Source organism: Gossypium arboreum, chromosome 11 (assembly GCF_025698485.1).
Source record: "Gossypium arboreum isolate Shixiya-1 chromosome 11, ASM2569848v2, whole genome shotgun sequence".
Classification (NCBI taxonomy): Eukaryota; Viridiplantae; Streptophyta; class Magnoliopsida; order Malvales; family Malvaceae; genus Gossypium; species Gossypium arboreum.
The window spans coordinates 136,570,411-136,592,988 of NC_069080.1; the positions used below are offsets into that span (position 1 = coordinate 136,570,411).

The 22,578-nt window shown below is 30.1% G+C and overlaps 2 protein-coding genes across 3 annotated transcripts; both read left to right on the forward strand.

The window, feature by feature from the left end:
- The first annotated feature begins 1,813 nt into the window (after positions 1-1,813).
- Positions 1,814-2,835, forward strand: LOC128284004 (uncharacterized). Its single transcript, XM_053021465.1, has 4 exons — positions 1,814-1,904; positions 2,103-2,341; positions 2,440-2,665; positions 2,756-2,835. The coding sequence occupies exons 1-4, from the start codon at positions 1,814-1,816 to the stop codon at positions 2,833-2,835; spliced, it is 636 nt and encodes a 211-aa protein (XP_052877425.1).
- An 8,536-nt stretch (positions 2,836-11,371) lies between these two features.
- Positions 11,372-14,752, forward strand: LOC108474162 (uncharacterized). Of its 2 annotated transcripts, none has more exons than XM_017776082.2 (4): positions 11,372-12,106; positions 12,498-12,656; positions 12,748-13,416; positions 13,501-14,752. In XM_017776082.2, exons 1-4 carry the CDS (start codon positions 11,771-11,773, stop codon positions 14,599-14,601), a joined length of 2,265 nt encoding a protein of 754 aa, XP_017631571.1. In that variant the 5' UTR covers positions 11,372-11,770; the 3' UTR covers positions 14,602-14,752. The 2 variants fall into 2 exon arrangements, with proteins under 2 accessions (XP_017631571.1, XP_052878108.1); XM_053022148.1 differs by lacking the exon at positions 11,372-12,106 and adding an exon at positions 12,122-12,211.
- The last annotated feature ends 7,826 nt before the right edge of the window (positions 14,753-22,578 follow it).

The following is a 22,578-nucleotide window of genomic DNA, read 5'->3' on the forward strand; positions in this document are numbered from 1 at the left end:
TTAATTATTTTGGAGTTGCACTCACTGTAAATAAGTGCAAAAGTCTATAATAGAAATTTGATAAATATGTATTGTTCACTTTTCACAATCTTATTAACTGCTTATATGCTTTAGTGACCTACAATAAAAGAAAATTAACTAAAATAATTGTTCCCCTCTAAAACTACAAGTAGAGTTTCGTGATGTTGGCAATGGAAACAAAGTAAGTTTACGCTTTGGCCCTGAGGAGCTTGTTGAAAGTATGCATCTTAACTTGTTGAATTCTTTACCCAGTTTGCTTAAGTTAAAGTAATTGTGGGCTATGGTTATGGTATTGCATTGAGCTTGAACATTAGATATGGCTTAAGATTCTGCTACGAGATCAATGAGTTATATTCCTTTTACATTGTTTTGCAGGCCTAAGACATTTGACCAACTGCAAGTACTATTGGACTTATCGGCAAGTCTGCTGCTTACCTAAAAGGTTGAAAAAATTAAGACTGGACTTGTTGTGTACTTGGTTTGCTAGAAGTAATTTTAATTCTCCTTTTATAACTTTTACCTCTGTTTTCTGTTATGGAGTTGACACTTCCATTACTACAGCCATTAATTATCCTTGCACTCATCTTCATCATCATTAAGATATTGCTATGCCATTAAAACTTGGATGTGATCTATGGTTATGGTATTGCATTGAGCTTGAACATCAGATATGACTTATGGTATTGCAGTTTTTGTTGGAATAGTTTTTCTAAAGTGCGATTGAATATTAATCCCCAATACAAAGTAAAAGTGTTTGTTTGGCCCTGTTATAGTGTTCATTTTGCCTTTGGTTTTTTACCAAGTTTATTTTTATTTGAATTTTTTAGTTGGAACCATTATGCGTTAAATGTGTAGTGGTATATTATTTTCAACACTGGTTTATTATTTCCTTTTTAATTAATTTAATACAATACAAAATGTTAATTGCCTCTAAATCCACGCCCTTACCAACAAATAAACAATATTTACTTTTTAATAATGCATATTATCACCTATTTTTATAAAAAAAACTATAATGTTTTATATAATCACATTATGCAATATCATAATACCACGTTAGGTTTAAATTTAAGAAAAATTGTCAAATTTCAGTACTAATGTGAAAAAATAAATAAATTTAGAGATTAAATTAAAAATATATAATATAATATAATATATATAAGGAGGTAAATGTTAACACCCAATCTAAGTTCTTTGTTTTGCAAAAAATAAAATAAAAGATTGAACAAATCAATCTAAATTCTTGATAAATTATTTACTTTTACATAAGCAAATATAATTTTAAATAGACTTATCCTATTTATTAATTTTATCTATAAATTTACTTCAACTTACCTTATCAACCATTCAAATGAGTCATAAAGAGGATGTTTTAAAAAGGGATTTTTTTGTAGGATAAAAACATAAAACAAGCGCATTCTAGGATAAAGTAGTGAATTTATTTTGTTTTTTTTAAAGATTCTTAATATGTATTGTTCATTTTTCTTAATATGTATTTTTTTAAAGAATCTAAATAGATCCTTATATTTAGTTGTAATTTCTATTTTGTGCTTTGTAAATATATGTATTGTTCATTTTCTTTTGATAGTTTGTTATTGCTTCCTCTTCTTATTTGGCTTGTTTGATTGCTTTCTCCACCCAAAGTTGAGCATCTTATAGTCACTAAATCACTATAAGTTCTTTGGCAATTAATTTTTTTGATTTTGTTTTACTGTTATTGAAATTAGTAATGGAGAAATGTGACCCTTTTACTACGATTTGAAGATATGTAATACTTTAATATTTTGCAGTAATGGCTCGTCTGCCTTTAATAGTACAAAGTGAGAGGCGTAAAAGAATTGGTCTTGCTATTACAATGTGGTTGCAAATGTGTACAGTTGCGAGTTGGTTCTTAGTTGCATTGGGTGCCATTCATAGCCTACATACTTATAGGCCAAGAGTTAGATCCTATATTTTAGATTTTTATGCAAAACGAGATTATATAAAAAGACTTGTTTATGCTAGTGATGAGACGTGTATCGAACAAGTTAGGATGAATAGAACTACCTTTTTTAAACTATGTGAGATGTTACAAACTTTAGGGGAATTGAAGTCGTCAAGGAACATGCTTGTTGATGAGCAAGTGGCAATGTTTTTACATATCATTTCTCATCACCTTAAAAATCGAGTTATCAAGCATCACTTTAATAGGTCCAGGGAAATTGTTAGCAGATCATTTCACAATGTTTTAAATGCTGCCATACGCTTACAAGATGTGTTATTTAAAAAGGCAGAGCCAATTACAGCTAATTCTACAGATCCAAGGTGGAAATGGTTTAAGGTATCAGAGTGAGTTCTATATATAGCTCGTATATAATTTAGTACATTTGGGTTTAAATATAGTATTCTAACTTGAGATTTTTTATACATGTGATGTAGAATTACTTAGGTGCTTTAGATGGAACCCACATCAAGATTAGGGTTCCAACAGTTGATAAACTTAGATATCAAACGCGAAAGGGTGACATAGCAACAAATATGTTAGGTGTTTGTACACCTGATATGCAATTTGTTTATGTTCTTCCTGGTTGGGAAGGTTCTGTTGCTGATGGACGAGTTCTTCGAGATGCCATTAGTAGGAGACATGGACTAAAAGTTCCTCATGGTAAATTGCAAAAATTAGAGGAATTTGAATTAATTTTTAAGATCATACTTTTTTGGGAAATTAACCATGACAAATAGTTTCTTTTTATAGGTTGTTATTATCTTGTTGATCTTGGATACACAAATTGTGAGGATTTCTTGCTCCTTTTAGAGGACAAAGATATCATTTGAATGAGTGGCGTCGGGGTTACCAACCAAGTACTCGGAAGAATTTTTCAATATGAAACATGCTTGATGCGTAATGTTATTGAAAGATGTTTTGGGTTATTAAAACTTAGATGGGGAATACTTAGGAGTCCATCATTTTATCTTGTAAAGGTGCACAATAGAATTATTATTGCATGTTGTTTGCTCCATAATTTTATTCGAACCTATATGAGTCTTGATCCTATTGAAGAGGAGTTGGGAGAAGGATTGCCTAGTAATGTGATAGATGACAATGAACCGAATATCATAAATATTCATCCGTCGGATGCATGGGCTACTTGGAGGATGGAACTAGCCAACCAAATGTTCGATGAATGGCAAGCATCTAGAAATTAGTTAGGTTTAGGGTAAAAATAGTAAACGTTTAAGTTGTTTATGTTATTTCATATATCTAGTTTATGAAACTTTGATGATGTTTGAATTTTTTTTTGTATTGTACTAGACTTGTTGAATGATAATTTATTTTCTTTTGATTCATCATGTGTTATAATTTAATAAAGTGTTGACCTTTTGATGCATAATATTGAACTTAATTTTCATTTGCGTTTTTTCTTAAGATAGTTATGTCAGGTTTTTCCCAATCAAGTGTTTCTTCCCAGAGTTCTCGAGGAACCAAAAGAAAATGGGTTCCAAAAGAAGATGCTGCGTTGGTTGCTTGTATGGTCGACTTGCACAATGCTGGAACCTTTAATGCGGATACGGGATTCAAAGCCGGCTATTTAAATGAGTTAGAAAAGATGATAGAAAAAGTTTTACCCAATGCCATGTTGAAGGCTAAACCTAATCTTGAATCGAGGATTAGGACATTGAAAAGGGATTGGTCAATCGTTTATGACATGCTTAGTGGAAAAAACAATAGCGGCTTTGGTTGGGATGAGCATAGGCAGCTTGTTGTTGCTGAAGATGCGGTGTGGAACTCATATATAAGTGTAAGAATTATTTCAAGTCTTTTTATCTTATTTTAACAAAACTTATATCTAATATGAATTTCTAATTTTATAGAGTCATAAAGAAGCGACTCAATTCGGACATCGGAGTTTCCTTATTATGACCAACTTACTGCCATCTACACAAAAGATCGAGCCACTGGAAAAGATGCTCAAACAGCTGCTGATATTATTGAAGAAATAAATGTTGAAGATGTAGTTGCTACAAATTCTCATGAAGAAAGAAACGATTTCCATGGATCCGAAGCTGATGTTTCTTTAGATGACATGGATCTTTCACTACACAACCTCAACCGAACCGCAACTAGCTAGAAACCAAGGTGATTACGCATTTTCAAAGAAGAAAAAAGATTTCGATGCAAGTGATTTTTCTACTTCATTTAATGATCTGCCGCTTTATTGGCGGAAAATATCTGCCGTTGGCCTTGAAATCGATAAGAGTATTGCATCCAAGTGGTAATTCAACAAAAGTCGAAATGACCATTCAAGAAAGTGCTCAAATTATATCCAACATTATGTGAAGTGGAAGGTTTAGCGAGGATGAACGCTATCAAGCATTGAGCAAAATTCCGGATCATCCAACGCAAATGCTCATTTTTTAGTTTACCTTCTCATCATGCGATTGGAATGGGTCGGAAGATTTCTTCTTGACCATTAAAAATCATGGTTGTGTTGATATTTTGGTAACTTTTGTGTTTGTAATATTTGGATGGTATAATGACATGATAGAATGTCATTACAATGATGTAACTTTTGGATGTTGTAAAATATAAAACATATGGATTATGACATATATACTATTGAAATCATGTAACTTTTGTTAATATATGAATATTATACTTGAATGTGAAATATAATTTTCAAGTTATTTATTACTTTTTAGCAATGAGTTATTTATTGCTTCTAATATTTAATTATTTTTATTATAGAATAATTAAATTATTTGTTTCGATAATGATATTTTACCACATTAAATATGTATTGCAGTTTAAAAATAATAAAATAGATTATATATATTTTTATAGTATTATATATTTTGATTTTTAATTCATATAATAATAATTATATTAAGAATGTTATTAAATTATATTTTTATTAAATTATTTTCAATAATAATCTTATTAAAATTTAATAACAATAACAATAATCATCTATTTTAAAAAAATTATGTTAAGGGTATTCGGTCATTTTAATTTTTTTCCTTATGCTATTACAACATCATTCCATTTAACCAAACACAAGAATACTATTACAGTTCTATTCCATTCCATTCAACCAAACAGTTGAATTACTTATTACAGCTCTATTCCATTACAGCTCTATTCTATTACAACTTTATTCAATTACAGTCTTATTCCATTACAGCCAACCAAACGTAATGTTAAGTTTTCATGCCCTTGCGGTCATAGGCAAGCAATTACCACCCATCCAATGAAATATTGTTACCAAACACGTGGCGTTTTCCTATTTGTTTACTTTAAAAAGTTGGGTGTTATCTGTCATGTAGGCCCACTTTGCTACTTTTTCTACATTTGTCTTTCAACGATCATTTTTATTTTATTTTTTAATAAAAACGTTTCCTATCATTTTGGATGTAGCAAATGTCGTATGTATGTATGTATGTATGTATGCATGCTTCATAGTTTTGTTTTACTCTCAATGTTATTTTGTCCTCTATTATTTGTTTAATTTTGTGAAAGTCTTTATTCTGTAAACAAGAAAAATCATTATAATCTTTAATAAATATTGGGCAATTGATTTGGTTTATTCATTTAGATTCTACTTTATTCATACTTTCTTTTCTTAAAATTTTGATTGATTTAATCGGTAAGAAGAAATTTTATCTATCTCCCAATTCGATATTAAGTAAATTGGTTTTCTTAAAAAAGATCGTAATAATTTAATTTTTATCAATTTGAAAGCGAGAAATTAATCACGAATTAATACTTTTCATCAATTGTACGTAATTTTAATTAATATATAATAATAAATTTAGCCTTCAAACTTTACACATTCTATCATTATTTTACAAATTTAGCCTGCAACATTTGTACGCTAAATTTGTTGAATATTTTTTAAGAATCAAGACCAAATTGAAAAAACATATAAACATCGAGGGCTAATTTGTAGTTACACTAATCAAAATTATGTATGATTAACGTAAAACATTAATAATATGATTAATTATCCTTAGTATTAATTGCTCATTTTAAAATTGATAGAGATTAAATTGTTCGAGACTTTTTTGAAATAATCCAATTGGAGAGATCTTTTTACCGATCTAGTACTATCTAAAAATTTGATTAAAATATCAATATAAAAATATTTTTAATACTAGAATGATTTGTGAAGTATAAATATGTTAGTTATATTACTATTATTTTGCTTTTGATAATTACAACCATTAGTTAGAGTTTCTTGATAGAAAATGATTTATAGTTATATAAAAATGAAACGTACATACTAATATGATTATGAGTTAGATCTATAATTGGTGTTTAACACCAAATCTCTAGCTTAATAAATGAGCATACATCATTACAGTTATTACAAAATAATAGAATTAATTTAATATAAAAAGTTGATTTTTTTAACAATTTTATTATAAGTTATAATTATATATGTTTTTTTACATACCTATAATTTATTCCCAACTCATAAATAGGAGGATAATGTATTTCAGTACACTTGAATCCATATCTTCCTGCATTGATAATCGAAATAAAAGTTAATCGGGTCAATATAATAATTATTTAATACCCAAAGAGATAAACAAGCAAAAGAATTGATGCTTTTGGTAATAAAATAATAAATGATGAGTTAGCTCCCAATAAAAATTGGATGAGGATCGTTTCAAACAATGTAACATGACAACCTCGACCCTTGAAAATTAAGTAACCATATTATTTTATTTTAATTTAATGTTCTCCCTATCTGTATGTATTTTTTTGGAAAAAGATTTATCTATTAGAGTCATTTTCCATGATAGTTACTTGGTGTATTATATATATATATTGGCCTTAGTTTTCATCATAATAAACAATATTACTTTCATCCTTTTGGTATCATAAACTGACAATTAAAGAATATTTCTTAATGTAGATTAAGAAAAGTAAGTTGCGTAATTTATATAATTGATTGAATTGAAAATCGATAATTAAATTAATAAAATATATTTAAAAATTAAGGAAAAAATCATTGATTTTATTTTCTTATAAACAATATTTTAAGGGATAGTTGGGGTTAATATAGATGGAAGGACATTAATTTAATTTCAAGCTTGCAAAAGCCTATTGCTAGAGTCATTGTAGAGCATCTGGACCATAATAAAAGGACCAAGTGACATTTTTTAATGGTATGTTATTTATGGGTAAATTCCATCTAAGTTCATTAAATTATTTAAAAGTTTTCATTTTAGTTACTGAATTATTTGAAAGTTTTTATTTAAGTTATAGGTCTGTTAAGTATTTTTTTTAAAGTTCAACTACAAAGCTCTAAGTGACGATTCGACGATCGGAATGGTGGATAAGAATCCTCAATAAGTAGAAAAATATATCTTAGATCCAAGTCAATGTAACGGCCAATGTCGGAAATCAAAGATGAAAATTGTTTGGATTTTGGTTCACAGATTTGTGATGTTTAAAACTGTTTCACAAAAAAAAAAAAACTAAATTGAAGAAGAGAAGAGAATAGTTCAATGACTATTTTGTAACTTTTTAAAATTGAGTGACAAAACGTAAACTTACCAATAATTTAATAGCATTAAGTGTAGCTTACTTTTTTTTAACTTAATGATATATTCAAATAATAGATTTTAATACATACATTAAGAATATAAATAAAATAAATATATAATATTTTAAGGGATAAATTGGTAATTTTAAAAGGTAAGATGACATAGAATGAAATAAGCAATTATCAAAATTTCTCACCACCAATTTTCTAAAAGAAATAATCTTTTTCATTCAGAAATGATCAGTGTTATATTTGGATCTCAATCAAAACTATCTATTACATTAATGTCGTTTTTATGATTATATATCAATTTACTATTAAACTCGTTTTTCAAAAAGTATAAAGATATAGAAACCCCACATGTACTAAGCATGACCCTAATCTTTTATCATCAAAATTGGCCAACAAAACAATCATTTGAAGACAATTTTGAGGTTAAGAAATGTTTGAAAGCAATGCAAGTTGATGAGTTGCCCCAACTTCTAAGGCTCTGAGAACTCCAAGCAATTTTCCAAAAGGCCAAGCTGTAAAGCCAATGGGGAATTGTCCCACACACCATGATTGATGGGTGAAAGGAAAATATACTTCTAAAACTTATTAGTGTGAGAGAGAGTCTCTTCTTTAATTTTATGGAATTGAGAACCTCTCAATTCCTTTCTTTCATAATGGACTTTTGAAAGTGATGAATTTTAATGTCTTTTTTTTTATATTTTTTTTTTATGTTCAGGATTGCTGGTTAGGGCAAAGTTAAAAAAAAAATTTTTGAGGGTGAAATTAAATTATGTATTTTTATAAGAGTTAAAATATAATTTCACCATTGTATTAATTAATATATTTATAATTTTTAAAAGATTAAATTAAAATTTTATCATTTTTGAGAGGGCAAAGTGCAATTTGCCATATACTAACCTATAATTTTATACATTTTAAAGAGTAAAAATTATAATTTTCTTATTTTAAGGGGCACCAAGGCTCTTGCCTGCACCCTTTGGTATTGTCACTATTTATGGTTATCCTTCTTAATTATAAGTCTTACTATTACACTCAACCACTTGTTGGTATTACAATTATTATTCATAAAATTAAGTTTTTAAATTTAATATTATTATGCTATTTTGTAGTAATTTGATTAATAAATAAAATCTAGACTAATAATCAAAATATATCTTAAATGAGTTCACATGTGGTGAAATTTAAATCAAAATAAAATTTGAAACAACAATCACATATATGTAAATATACATAATAATCAAGGGCAAAGCCAATAATTTTTTTAGGAGAGCCAGATTTAATTTGTATATTTTTATGATAGTAAAAATGTGATTTCACCATTTCAATATCTTATATATTTATAATTTTAAATGATTAAATTAATTTTTATTATTTTAGAGGATCAAAGTATAATTTTATATTTACTAATTTAAAATTTTATAAAATTTAAAAGGATTTAAATAAAAAATTATTTTAAAAGGAGTCGAGTCCTGCTAATCCCGGACTCTGCTCTGATAATAGCACTCGAACTTGAGGGATCAAAATCCGAAAAATTAAGCATACTTTAAATAACTTATTTACTATTATTTTATTGTTTTCTAACGTAACTATTGATTAAAAAATATAGAGAGTAATTAACATCATTCTAAAAATATTTTATATTTAAAAATATTATTTGGTATTTTAAAAATTACAAGTGAGATTAAAAATCATTATATATCTTAATTATTTTTTATTTTTAAAATATCAAACCTTAAATCAAATAATAATAAATATAGAGAATTCAACTTAAATATGAAATCATAAATAATCTAAAAGTTTACCCATACCATAAAATGCCACTTTAATTCAACAAAATAACATTTTTTTCTTTGAGAAAATGGAGAAGGATGAAATTATGCCAACCCACCCTATGAAGCAGAATAAATAAATAAATAAATAAATAAATAAATAAACCTCATAGTGCCAATGAAAGTCAAAGGATGAAATTAAAAAATATTAATTTAATTAGTATTTTGTGGTGTGAAAGAGGCAAAATTGGGTGCATCAACTTCAAACGTTGACTTATAATTAAATAATACAAATATCCATTTACTAAATACTATATGATCTTTTTGAATAATAGAGATATTTAGCCAATAGCTAACCACCCTCACAAATTTAAATACTTATTGTTTATGCAATGTGATATATTTTCAAAGTTAGAAATATTTAAATTCAATTAAAATATTAATTAAAAATTATTTCATCTACAATTGAGTATTAGTTCGATTGGCATAAGTATCGTTGTTAATATAAGAGGACATGGGTTTGAGTGTATTGAAGCGCATTATCCTTTTATTTATGAGTTGGGGTGAGACTATGGGTAATTGATCAGAATCTATAATGAGATTCTAATTTATTTTTAAATCAAGAAATTCCTTTAGTGATTAGAATATGATAATATGATGAAAATATTATGTAAAGTGCATGAACATTACATTAAGAAAATATAAAAAATGGTATAAATAATATATAAATATAATTTATCCATAAATTAATTGATTAGACAATGATGCAATACCATCCATGTTCACATTTAGGATCAAAATGTCCTCTTCAATAGATTTATATTATACTATATGCATTTAATTTTATAATATTAGGTATATATATGTAACAAACAATATTAGGTATATCTTGCCTTTTTTTTTATAAAAAATATATGTATAATTCAAAAATATATATATATATATATATATCTTGATTGAGTATTAACTCGTTTAGTATTGACATTGTTGTCGGTGTAAGAGGGCGTGAATTTGAGCATGTTAAAACGTATTTATTCTCTTATTTAAGGGTTGAGAGAAATTATCGTAATCTATGATTTTTACTCGTTAAAACCATTGATTCTAGAATTAAGGTAAATGTATTTTGTATTTCAATCTCTTTCAAGAAAATTTAAAATAATAATTTGTTTTTATTTAATAAATTATTTTCATGCAATTTACATCAACATAAAGTGTAAATTAGTTTAAAATTTTAAAATATTTTATACTTTAATATTAAAATTAAGAGCTTTTGTGAGTCAAAATCATAGGTTAGGGCTTTAACTAAAAAAATTGTAAGTACTTATTTAAATAAAGTATAATAGTTTAAGGACTTTTTAATATATTAACTTAAAAATATTATTTTAAATGCAAAATATTTAAAATATATAATTAAATGATAATTAATAAATGCTTATAAACACTAAATAAGCAATTAACTTAACCCAGAAGCAAACGAGGAAAAAAAGATTAGGACTAAACAAAAATAAAGTGAATTTACTTGCTTGGTCAAATAAGTTTAATTGAAATTTTGGATAAAAAAATATTATCCAATGACTCGATTTATGACTACTTCTAATAATCAAATCATAAGTACGATATATTATATATATTTTAATAATTTTTATAGAAAAATTAGATTAACTAGAAACTGTCACGTTCTATCGGTTGATTGGTTTGTATCAATTAACGTGATCAATGATGGAAAATATTAACGAAAGGCTTAATTGATTATTTTAGTTAACAACAAGGGCTTATGTGCGAATTTAATATGGAGGCTTAATTGATTTTTTTTTGCATTTTTAAGGAATTTTTTAACAAATTAATTTTAACAGTGATTACAATTCAATTTAAAATTTGAAATTTGATCGAAAAGTAAGAGGAGTTAATTCCTAAAAATAAAAATATAGAACTAAATTTCAAAATTATGAAATATACATGGACTTAGAACAAATTTTAACCCATAATAAAAATATTAAAATTTATATAAAATCTAGTGAAACTCTTTCTTTGGATTATTTTCCCTTCCCCTTTTGTTTAACACCGCCCTTGTAGTAGTTGTTAACCATTTAACCCCATGGTCCCTTCTCTCTTTTTATTCTTCCATTTTTGTTCATCTTTCCAACGTTCACTCTGTTTTCTTCTTTCTCTCTCCCTTTATTATATATAAACATCCGTTCTTTTCTCTTTCACCAACTGGTTTTTCTTTAGCTCTTCAAAAATCAAATCAATTCCCTTCCTAACTGTTAAAAGAAATCTCCAATTTTGATCCTTTTTTAAACTACCCTCTTTGATTCAATATTCCCAAGATTGTTTTTTTGTTTATATTAAAGAAAACCCGGAGAGAACACAAATTCATTTTCTGGGTTGGTTTGTTTTTTTGTAATCAATTCGAAAATTTTAAGTTTTTTTTTTTAAATGGTGGTGAAGATGATGAGGTGGCGACCATGGCCGCCTCTATTATCAAAAAAATACGAGGTGAAGTTAATTGTAAGGAGGCTAGAAGGGTGGGATCCGGTGAGGGAAAGTACAGATAAGCCGGAGAAATTAACGGTGGAGATTCGATGGAAAGGTCCAAAGGCTTCCCTTAGTTCTTTAAGACGAACGGTCAAGAGGAATTTCACGAAAGAAGCCGACTCCGGGGACCAAAACGGCGTCGTTCTATGGGATGAAGAGTTCCAAACTCTTTGTAGCTTATCGGCTTATAAAGAAAACGTTTTTCATCCATGGGAGATCACTTTCTCTGTCTTGAATGTAAGTCCCAAAATTTAATCTTTAAGAATTCTTGGCTATATTTTGGCATTTTCTTATGTTTCTTTGATTGGTCTGAAAATTTGGGATGAAGATTCTTTTTGTTCTGTAAGAATTTCATCAGATTGGGTTTACTTTTAGATTTTAGAATCATTTTGTACTGTTAAAACTGGTTGAATTGAATGAATCTTTTTTCAAGCTAATTAGATTGGTTTGTTGGAATTATTGCTAATTTTATTACATGTTTGTTGGACTAATTGTGTTAAGTCTTAGCTTTACATAAACATGATTATGTGTAGAAACTGGGGTTCATTAACTGATCATTTGAGGGATTAGGGATTTGGACATGGATGAAGCTTTTTCGAGCTAATAGGAACTGGTTTTCATGGTGCAGGGCTTGAATCAGGGAGCTAAGAACAAGTTTCCTTTGATCATTGGGACAGCATCGATGAATCTCGGTGAATATGCTTCTTCTTCAGAACAGAAAGAGTTCGAGTTAAATGTCCCACTCACAGTCTCCGCTGGTGCTACCAAGCCTGGTCTGCAACTTTGTGTATGTGTCTTTTGTGCAGAACTATGATTGATTCATCGTTCTTTTGTTTTTTATGTTTTGTTCTAATTTTAGGGTCTTGTTGATTGTTTAGATATCGCTTAGTTTGTTGGAATTACGAGCTGCTCAAGAAACTGTTGAGCCGGTACAAAGAGCATTAGTACCCATTGTTGCATCGCCTCTTCCGGTCTCAATGGAAAAGGATGAGGTTTCGGCGATTAAAGCTGGTCTTAGGAAAGTGAAAATTTTTACGGAGTATGTTTCTACAAGGACAGCAAAAAAGGCTTGTCGTGAAGATGAGGGAAGTGAAGGAAGGTGTTCTGCTAGGAGTGATGATGGTGAGTATCCGTTGGACACAGATTCACTTGATGAATTTGACGAAGGAGAATCAGATGAGGGAAAGGATGATTCGGTTGTTCGAAAGTCATTTAGTTACGGTACTTTGGCGTATGCAAATTTTGCTGGAGGATCGTTTTACTCCAGTTTGAAGATCGAGGAAGGTGAGGATTGGGTTTACTACAGCAATTGTAAATCTGATGTTGGCTGCTCAAATGTCGAGGATTCTGCTACATCAGTGTCGGAGCCTTCATTCCTGCAGAGTTCGAAACGCAGCATTTTGCCTTGGAGAAAAAGGAAACTGAGTTTCAGATCCCCGAAAGCCAAAGGGGAACCATTGTTGAAGAAATCCTATGGAGAAGAAGGTGGAGATGACATTGATTTTGACCGCCGTCAACTTAGCTCGGATGAATCTCTTGCACTCGGGGTAAGAATCATTTTTCGATGTTTTTCTCGTAAAGTTTAAATTGCATGTGTTTATGTATCTGATTTGGGATTTTGATATTGGCAGTGGCACAAAGATGAAGATTCATCTGCTAATCGTTCTTCGGTTTCTGAATTCGGGGATGATAATTTTGCTGTCGGGACTTGGGAACAAAAAGAAGTGGTAAGCCGTGATGGACACATGAAGCTTCAAGTGCAAGTCTTCTTTGCTTCTATTGATCAACGAAACGAGCGAGCGGCCGGTGAAAGTGCATGTACGGCCCTTGTTGCTGTTATTGCCGATTGGTTTCAGAACAATCGTGATCTGATGCCAATTAAGTCTCAACTTGATAGTTTGATCAGAGACGGCTCGCTGGAATGGAGGAATCTCTGTGAAAATGAGACCTATCGGGAGCGGTTCCCCGACAAGCACTTTGATCTCGAAACTGTTCTCCAAGCAAAAATACGTCCCCTTACTGTAGTTCCAAGAAAGTCCTTTATTGGGTTTTTCCATCCGGAGGGAATGGATGAGGAAAAGTTTGATTTTTTGCATGGTGCAATGTCTTTTGATAACATTTGGGACGAGATCAATCGTGCCGGTGAAGAATGTCTAAAAAGTGGTGAATCGCATGTTTACATCGTTAGTTGGAACGACCATTTTTTTATCCTTAAGGTCGAACCGGAAGCTTACTACATCATCGACACATTGGGAGAGCGGCTTTACGAAGGATGCAATCAAGCTTACATTTTGAAATTCGACAACAATACCGTAATTCACAAGCTACCAAATGCAACTCAATCATCAGACGAGAAACCAACCGGTGATCAGCAGGTAGCACCAGCTACGACCGAACCGAAAATTTCACAGGCTGAACAAGTCAACGGTAAGGAAGAGGGTTCTGTTTCAGGATCCGTAGTAACCAAGCCCGCGGAACCTGAGGAGGTTGTTTGTCAAGGAAAAGAGTCTTGCAAGGAATACATAAAGAGCTTCTTAGCTGCTATACCTATTAGGGAAATGCAAGCTGATATTAAGAAGGGTTTAATGGCATCGACACCGTTACATCACCGATTACAAATCGAATTCCACTATACCGAGTTCTGGCAACCAAAACCCGAGACTTCTGCAACTCCGATGACAACAACAAAACCGCTGTTGGTTGAAGTTCCGTTAACCGAAGTTGCTGCATAGAGAAAACTTACTGTAAATTCTAGGAGAGTGTTATTTACCCTAACTTCTTTTAACAAAAGAGGAGCTCGTTGTTATGTTATTTGAACTCGGGTGTATGTTTAAACAGGGATTATGTTTTAATCTTTGTCAAAATATTCTTGTGTAGTAAAAAGGTAAACTACACTAGTAGTTATCCAACTATTAGTAGTTTTTTTGTCACTTAATTATGAAAAGTTACAAAAGTATTACATGATTATTCAATCTTTTAAAATTGATATAATAGTAACTTTAACCTTTAACATTTAGATATTATGTCAATTTAGTCTTAATTCTAGAAATTTAACTTTTAACATTTACATATTGTGTAATTTAATTTTTGTGTAATTTTGTTTTTATTTGTGATCTTTTACTTAAACCCCAAAAAAATCTCATAAATTTAATTGAAAATATGCAAAAATATGGAAACGCTTAATATTCTTTTAAAAGGTAAAATTAAAAAAAATTACAATGTGTTAATATTTGAGAGTTAAATTTTTTAAAAGTAGATTAAATTGACATAATTTATAAACGTTGAGAGTTAAATTACTATTTTAAAAGCTACTATAAAATTGAATAATTAAATGATAAAAAAATACCAATAATTGGGTTACAACCACAAAGTATAGTTTACCCATAAATAAAATCTAGAAACAGTTACTATGATATAATGGATTCCAATTTCCCATATGATTTGCTGATGACTATTATGATTTTCTGACTAAAAACCCAGATTTTCTTTTCTTTTTCTCTGTATCCTGCAGAAGGTAAAGCTGAACTTTTCCATGGTTGGTGTTTGGATGGCGAGAAAAAAGAAGATTCTTTGGAACACATGGTCCATTTTATTTTTCAAGGGAAAAAAAAGGAAACTTTCTTGTAAAGTTGCTTATTTTTTATTCTTTCAATCACTTTCTTATCTGCCAAAACCTCGTGAACAAGTTGAATTATTATACCAAACACGTTGTGGCTATAGCTTCTGAATTATTCCTTTACTGTTATTCAAACATTCATTTTCTGGTTACCCTGCCGTTGGGACACTGTTCACGAAAGAATATAAAAGAATTGGATTAATTTCACTAGACATCCTTAAATTAGGTTTTAAAATTGTTAGTTGATTTTCAAGTTTCAAAATGTTTTAATTGAGTATTTAAGTATTGATATTGTATCAATTAGGTCTTTTTGTCAACTTTGTTGTTGGTTTGAGTGTTAAATGTCAAACTTTTTAACATGCTAGATCCAAGCTTGAATACAAGATGTGAGCTTGAATACAAGCTAGCTTAATCAAGCTTGAGCTTAGAAATTCATATTGGATTGAGTTAACTCTAGCTCAAGCATGCTATTACTCAAGTTCGACTCAATTAGATTACACCCCCAATTTGAATTACCCATTTAGCAACCAAATTGAACACTAGGTTACCTTATTCTTGGGCTTGTTACAAAAGAATAAAAAAGAATAGATTAATTTCCCTAGACATTCTCATTTAGGTTTCAAATTTTAAGTTGGTTTCCTTGTGCCACATCGTAAAGTTCATTTTAGTCCCCACACATTAGCTTTGCTGTTAATAAAATGACATGGCTTTATAGTTGCTGACAAAACATTAAATCAAATATTAAATAAAATTAAAATAGAAAAAAATATTTTTGAAGAATGATTAGAGGTAAGAAACTAGTGTTGCTTTTACCTTTAAATTGTTTTCAAATCAATTTGTTTTTTTGTACATAATTGTTGTGTTTAAATCATTTGTAGTTTGGTGCATGTAAACAGCCCTTACCCGTATTCAACGCTAGAATAAGGCATAAGGCACTGTCAGACTTGTTCACAAGCAAACATTCAAAACCGAAATAATAATTTCCATTCAAATTTAAAACTTGCCAAAAACATACATATGATCACTATTACGAGCTTTCAAGGATCAAAACATACATTGAAAATGATCTAGGACTAAATCGAGAATTTCGAAAACTTTTTTACCAAACTTAGAAAAATTTTCATATAAAAGGGGTCACACGCCCGTGTGACATGAGACACGCCCATGTGGTGTGGCCGTGTAGCCCACATGGCTATGTTTCTCGGGCGTGTAACTCTCTGACTTGCATCCATGAAGAAACTTAAGTCACACGGCCTGAGCACACATCCGTGTTGCTAGGCCATGTGGTAATTAAAATTTCACATTCTAGGTGCAGACTTCACACGGCCGTATCACACGGCCATGTTGGAGTTCATGTATGTCACACGGCCAAGCTATATTCCCATGTGCTAGGCCGTGTGTTGAATCCTGGACATTCTGTCTCTCATTTTAAAGATGCAGGACACACGGCCTAGACACATGCCCGTGTGTCTGCCCGTGTGGACGAAAATAGGCCATTTAAGACCACTTTTCTCACATTCTTACCATTTTCCTGCACAAAATACATTTATACAGTCATGATGCCCAGCCAATCAACCATTTCAAATTTAAACATGTATATTTCATTATCTAACACAACCTTTACATCCAAATTACTTAACATACTTAATCATTTATACTACTACATTAACATTTCAACCCCCTATACATGCCATATAAATAAAAAAGTTACTTAACAAAATCTACAGGAGTAAATCTGGATAGTGTGTTCCTCGATGTAGATCCGATCCTCCGAATGTATATATGTCAAACTACAAGAACAAATAAACGTATACAAGTAAGCTTATAGAAGCTTAGTAATCTCATAGGCATAGAAAATAATTCTTACCGAACATTTTACAACAATCATATAAGATACAATTTCACTAATTCCTCCTGTCAATCACAAAATCAGTGATAAGTTCACTTGATTGAATTCAATGTCACTTAATAACAATTTTTAGATCTCTTGGGCCCATTTCTCCTTTACTTTCATAGTCAAATTAGGGAACAATTATGGATTGAGTGCTTCATTTACACATTGCCATAGTAATACTATGGACTTGCACATAGTCACATATCACACACCGAAGCTATAGCCCAACCATGGTCTTACACGGATCACATATCACACTGATGCCATATCCCTAATATGGTCTTACACAGAAGTACATAATCACATCTCACCGATGCCATAGCCCTGTTATGGTCTTATATGGGAGCACTTATCACATCACACCGATGCCATAGCCCTACTATGGTCTTATACGGAAGCACATATCACATGTTGCCATGGTCTAACCATGGTCTTTTCTGTCAATTCGTCTTGGTCACAGAATAAAAGCACTCAAATCTATTGTTCCGACTAATTTATACTTTTACTTATATATTATTTCATAATTATTACAATTTGATAATATTCATTTACAATAATATACCATAGTATTCATGAAATTTTCATAACAAAACCTTGAATTTTGCCATATGAACTTATCTGGGCTGATTTGCAAAAGTTATAAAAATTTTAGGGTCTATTCTTACAATTTCTCCTTTCCATGAATCACCTCTACTTCTTGATCTATAATTATAAAATCATTCCCTCATTAGCATTTATTTCAATTTTATTCTACTTCACAATTTATGCCCCTTTAATTTTCAAAATTACACTTTTACCTTAAGGTTTTTAGCTTTTACAATTTAGTCCTTGTTCAATTTATTTATTAATTGAACTAATTCCACTCAAATAAAACTTTACCTAAACATTATAAACTACTTCACACCTTTGACAATCAAAATTTCAACACAAAACCCTAATTACAACAACTTTCACAATTAGATCCTATAAATCAATTCCTACTAAAATCTCTTCATAAAATCATCATATAATAAAATTAAAACTTCAATTCCATGCTAAATCATCATAAAATTTCAGCTCTTAATCATGACAACTTTCAAAATTACCCATGAAATAAAAAATTAATGAATTAAACAAGTGGACCTAGTTGTAAAAGTCTCAAAAACACAAAAATTACAAGAAATAATCAAGAGTTGAACTTACATGATGTAGAATATAAAACCAGCTTCTTAAAAGCTCTCTAATTGTGTTTTTAGCTGATGAAGATGAAGAAAAATGATGGATGCTCTAGAATTACCAATTACATCATATTTTACAATTAAAATTTACCCTATTTCCAATTTTTCCCTTTGTTCACACTTTATTTTTTATATTTCCTGCATACTCATGCCGTCCAACCCACCTAATTTGGGTCTATTTACCTTTTAACTCATTCCTTAATAATCTCTTAAGCTATTTAATCATATTTTATAGTTTTGCACTTTATTCAATTTAGTTTTTTTCTTCAATTAACTACCGAAATGTTAAAATTTCCTAACGAAATTTTAATACTATCTTATTAACACTCCATAAATATTTATAAAAATATTTATGGTTCGATTTATAATTCTGAGGTCTCGATACCTCTATTTTATCTTAATTTACCTAATAATTTCCTTTAATTCACAAAATTCACTAATTCAAAAATATTCCTAAAATCACACCTAACTTTCACTTATTAATTTATTAATTACTAAACTCACATTTCGGATTTAGTGATTTTGAATCACTATTTCGACACTACTGAAATTTGGGCCGTTACAGTGCATGTTAGCCACTGATCTACCATAATTTGACTTGTTTATTTGTTGTTCCTTTGCACACATTTTAGCATGTTTTAAGTAGAATCAAGTCATTTTAGGGTCAATTTATGTTTTTATGTGTTTAAGTAGTAAAAGTGTGATTTTAAGCAATTTCTATGTTATTTTATGCTTTTGATATCTAAATAAGGTTATATGGTTATATAGGACCAATTGGGAACTAAAGAAGCACTTTGAGGAAGGAACTGTAGCCTAGGTTGCGGCTACAAGTCAAGGAAGTCATGACATTGAGGACAAACACATTGGGACTAAAATAGATACCTCGTCGGGATGTGGAAACACTTGACATTGTGACGTTGCAACCTAATGTCGTGACGAGTAGTCGATGTCACAGTGTTTACAAAGGATGCTGACTTGCATTTTTAGTGGCATTTTACAATCATTATTTAATTAAAATCCCTAAATATTGTAAAAACATTAAGGGCATTTTAGTCTTTTAATTGTGTCCTAATAAACCAAAATTTATTCTCATTTTAGTAGATGGCTAGATGAGTAGGGTAGTGTAGAATTAGGTTAGACATTAGACAAGTTTTTATTCTTTTCTTTTCTTCTCATTTTTAGAGTGACTTTTCTCTTCTCTTTTCTTTTTAGAATATATTTTATTTTTTTGTTTTATTTCTTATTTTTTATTAAAAATTTTGTAAATGGAGATGGATCAATCTTTTGGGCTCCATGGGTTCCACATCTAAATAAGCATTTCTTACCTTTACTTTTATATTTTGCATACCAATTGTTCGATGAAATATTTATTTGGTTGTTGAGCTTTATCATGTGCTAAATTGTTTTGTTGGTTGATTGATGAGTTGGTTACTTAACTAAGTTATTATCTATGTTTTGATTATTTGTTTATTCAATTATATTGAATTGCATATTACACTAGAATTGAGGCCTTTAGTGGAAGATTTAGATAGCTGAGACCGAGAGGAGACTCTATCGTGTAAGATTTTGATACTTTTATGCTGAATTGTGAGACCAAGAGGAGGCTTATATGCCTAAGTGAGACTGAGAGGAGAGCCTAGGTGGTATATTTTAGTTTAGTATGAGACCGATAGGAGATTCCTAGTTAAGAGTGGCAAACAATATAATCAACATAGATTTATTAGTTTAGTTAGTGATTAACAAATCATTTGACCATCGGTTAAATCCATTTTGATCATTTTTAGTAAAAAGGATGATAATTAGTTAGTGTTCTTATTTGTTGATTTAGAATCAGTTTTAATACAATTTTCCATTTGGTTTGCACTAATAATTTCTAATTCGATTAGGCTAGTAATTCCTTAACTTGTAATTAACTTGAAGATCTTATTTATCAATTGACAATCCCTTAGGTTCGATCCTTGGAATACTTCGTGTTCTATTGTAACACATATAAATATTACAACTGACCTGTCACACTTGCAGTAAAAGCCGCTTCTAATTCTTTATATTTTGTGCTAATTCTCTACTCAATGTTCGTACACTGGTGTGCAGTCAAGTTGTTGGTGTCATTACAGGTATTGTAATAGTGTAAATGTGTTAGTTAAGTTAGTTGTTTGTGAGACAATATTAATCGAAAGATGAGAGAATTGTATAGATTCTTATTTTCTTTTTATTAATTTCCTTTTTTTTTGCTTGTTGTAAACTATGTTTAATCATGTCTAACAATTGTTATAGGTGGACGAGTGACCAATTTGGATATGACGATTGGTCAAGTTCAACGAATTGAGATTCGATGGCCAATTGGAGCTATGATGGCAATTGTAGAGGCTAACGGTATTAGGATGCCTATGCGTATGATTTGTATGGATATGTGAATGAGATGCATATATTAAAATTTTGAGTTCATCGAGTTGATGAATCCTATTTTATCATCCTAACTCGATTTAAAATTTTCTCGAATTGAGTTGAGTGAGATGAAATTCGAATTGAATCGAATCAAATATATTTGTTTGAGTTAAATTTTAAAAAATTACTTTGGAGTTGTTTATTTTTACATAAAATTTTTTAAAAATATTTTTTTTACGGAGATGGTGTAACGCCCCCACGCCCGAGACCGTCGCCGGAGTCGAGTATGAGGTGCTACTAAGCTTAATTTAACATATTTAGAACTTTGGATTATTTATTTCTACATTCATAGCTTTTAAGCTACTTGCATCACAGTCACAAGAAAAATCATATCTCGAGTTACGAAACTCGAAATCAAGATCCGTAAATTTTTCCTAAATCTAGACTCATATACCTATCTAATAATTTTTTTATAGAATTTTTGGTTGGGCCAATTAGTACAGTTTATTAGTTAAAGTTACCCCTGTTTCAGGACTTGACTGGTCTGACCTCTGTTTACTACGAACCACATTTATCTCTGTAAAAAATCCATATGACTATGAGGTTTATTTCTCCTGAAACTAGACTAAATAAGGATTCTGATAATATAAAATACACTACCTAATTATATCTTTACAATTTATGGTGAATTTCTAAAGTTGGAACAGGGGATTCAGAAACTGCTATGACCCTGTTTCACTAAAATTCAAATATCTTCTAACATATAATTCCTTTACCTGTTTCATTTGTTTCATGTGAAACTAGACATAATAAGCTTCAATTTGATATGTAGTCCATCACCAAATTCAATTGCTATGATATTTAGTAAATTTTCAAACTCGTATCAGTGTTGCTGCAGTATTCATTTATGGCAAATTTCATCCTTTTATGAGTTTTATGCACTAAGTATCTTAATAGTTTTCCTTAACATCAAACATAATCTACACTAACCATTTTCATAATTTATCATGATCAAGCATTTCCTCAACCATTCCACAACCATACCATAAGATCATTTACACAAAATAGGTATATTGCTATACATGCCATACTTAAATTTACAAGCCATTTACCAAAAGTCTTAGGATAGTGTGGTGAGCCTTGACCTATCCCGACTCTTGAGCTGGCTTGTCCAAAACTACAATGAGTAAGAAGGAGGAGTAAGCATAAATGCTTAGTAAGTTCATATGCAAATAATAAGTAACATAACAAACAGTCATACCAATCAACATTAGCATGTATCACTAAAACACATATCACATTTTTAATCATTTTCATCATCTTATTACCTTATCGTAGTTGTATCAATACTCAACCCGAGGGTTAAATACATACCTGTCCAAAATATCCATTTCACATCACTTACCAATACGTCTCTTTACATCTCGAATATTCCTCCATTTGAGTAGAACTTTACCCGTTGAACACATCGAATATAATTCGGATACATGGATAACTTGCACATAAGTGCCATATATGCAATCAAGCAATCATGTAACCCGCCCATAAGCGAACTCAGACTCAACTCAACGAGCTCAGACGTTCGCATCCATAAGTG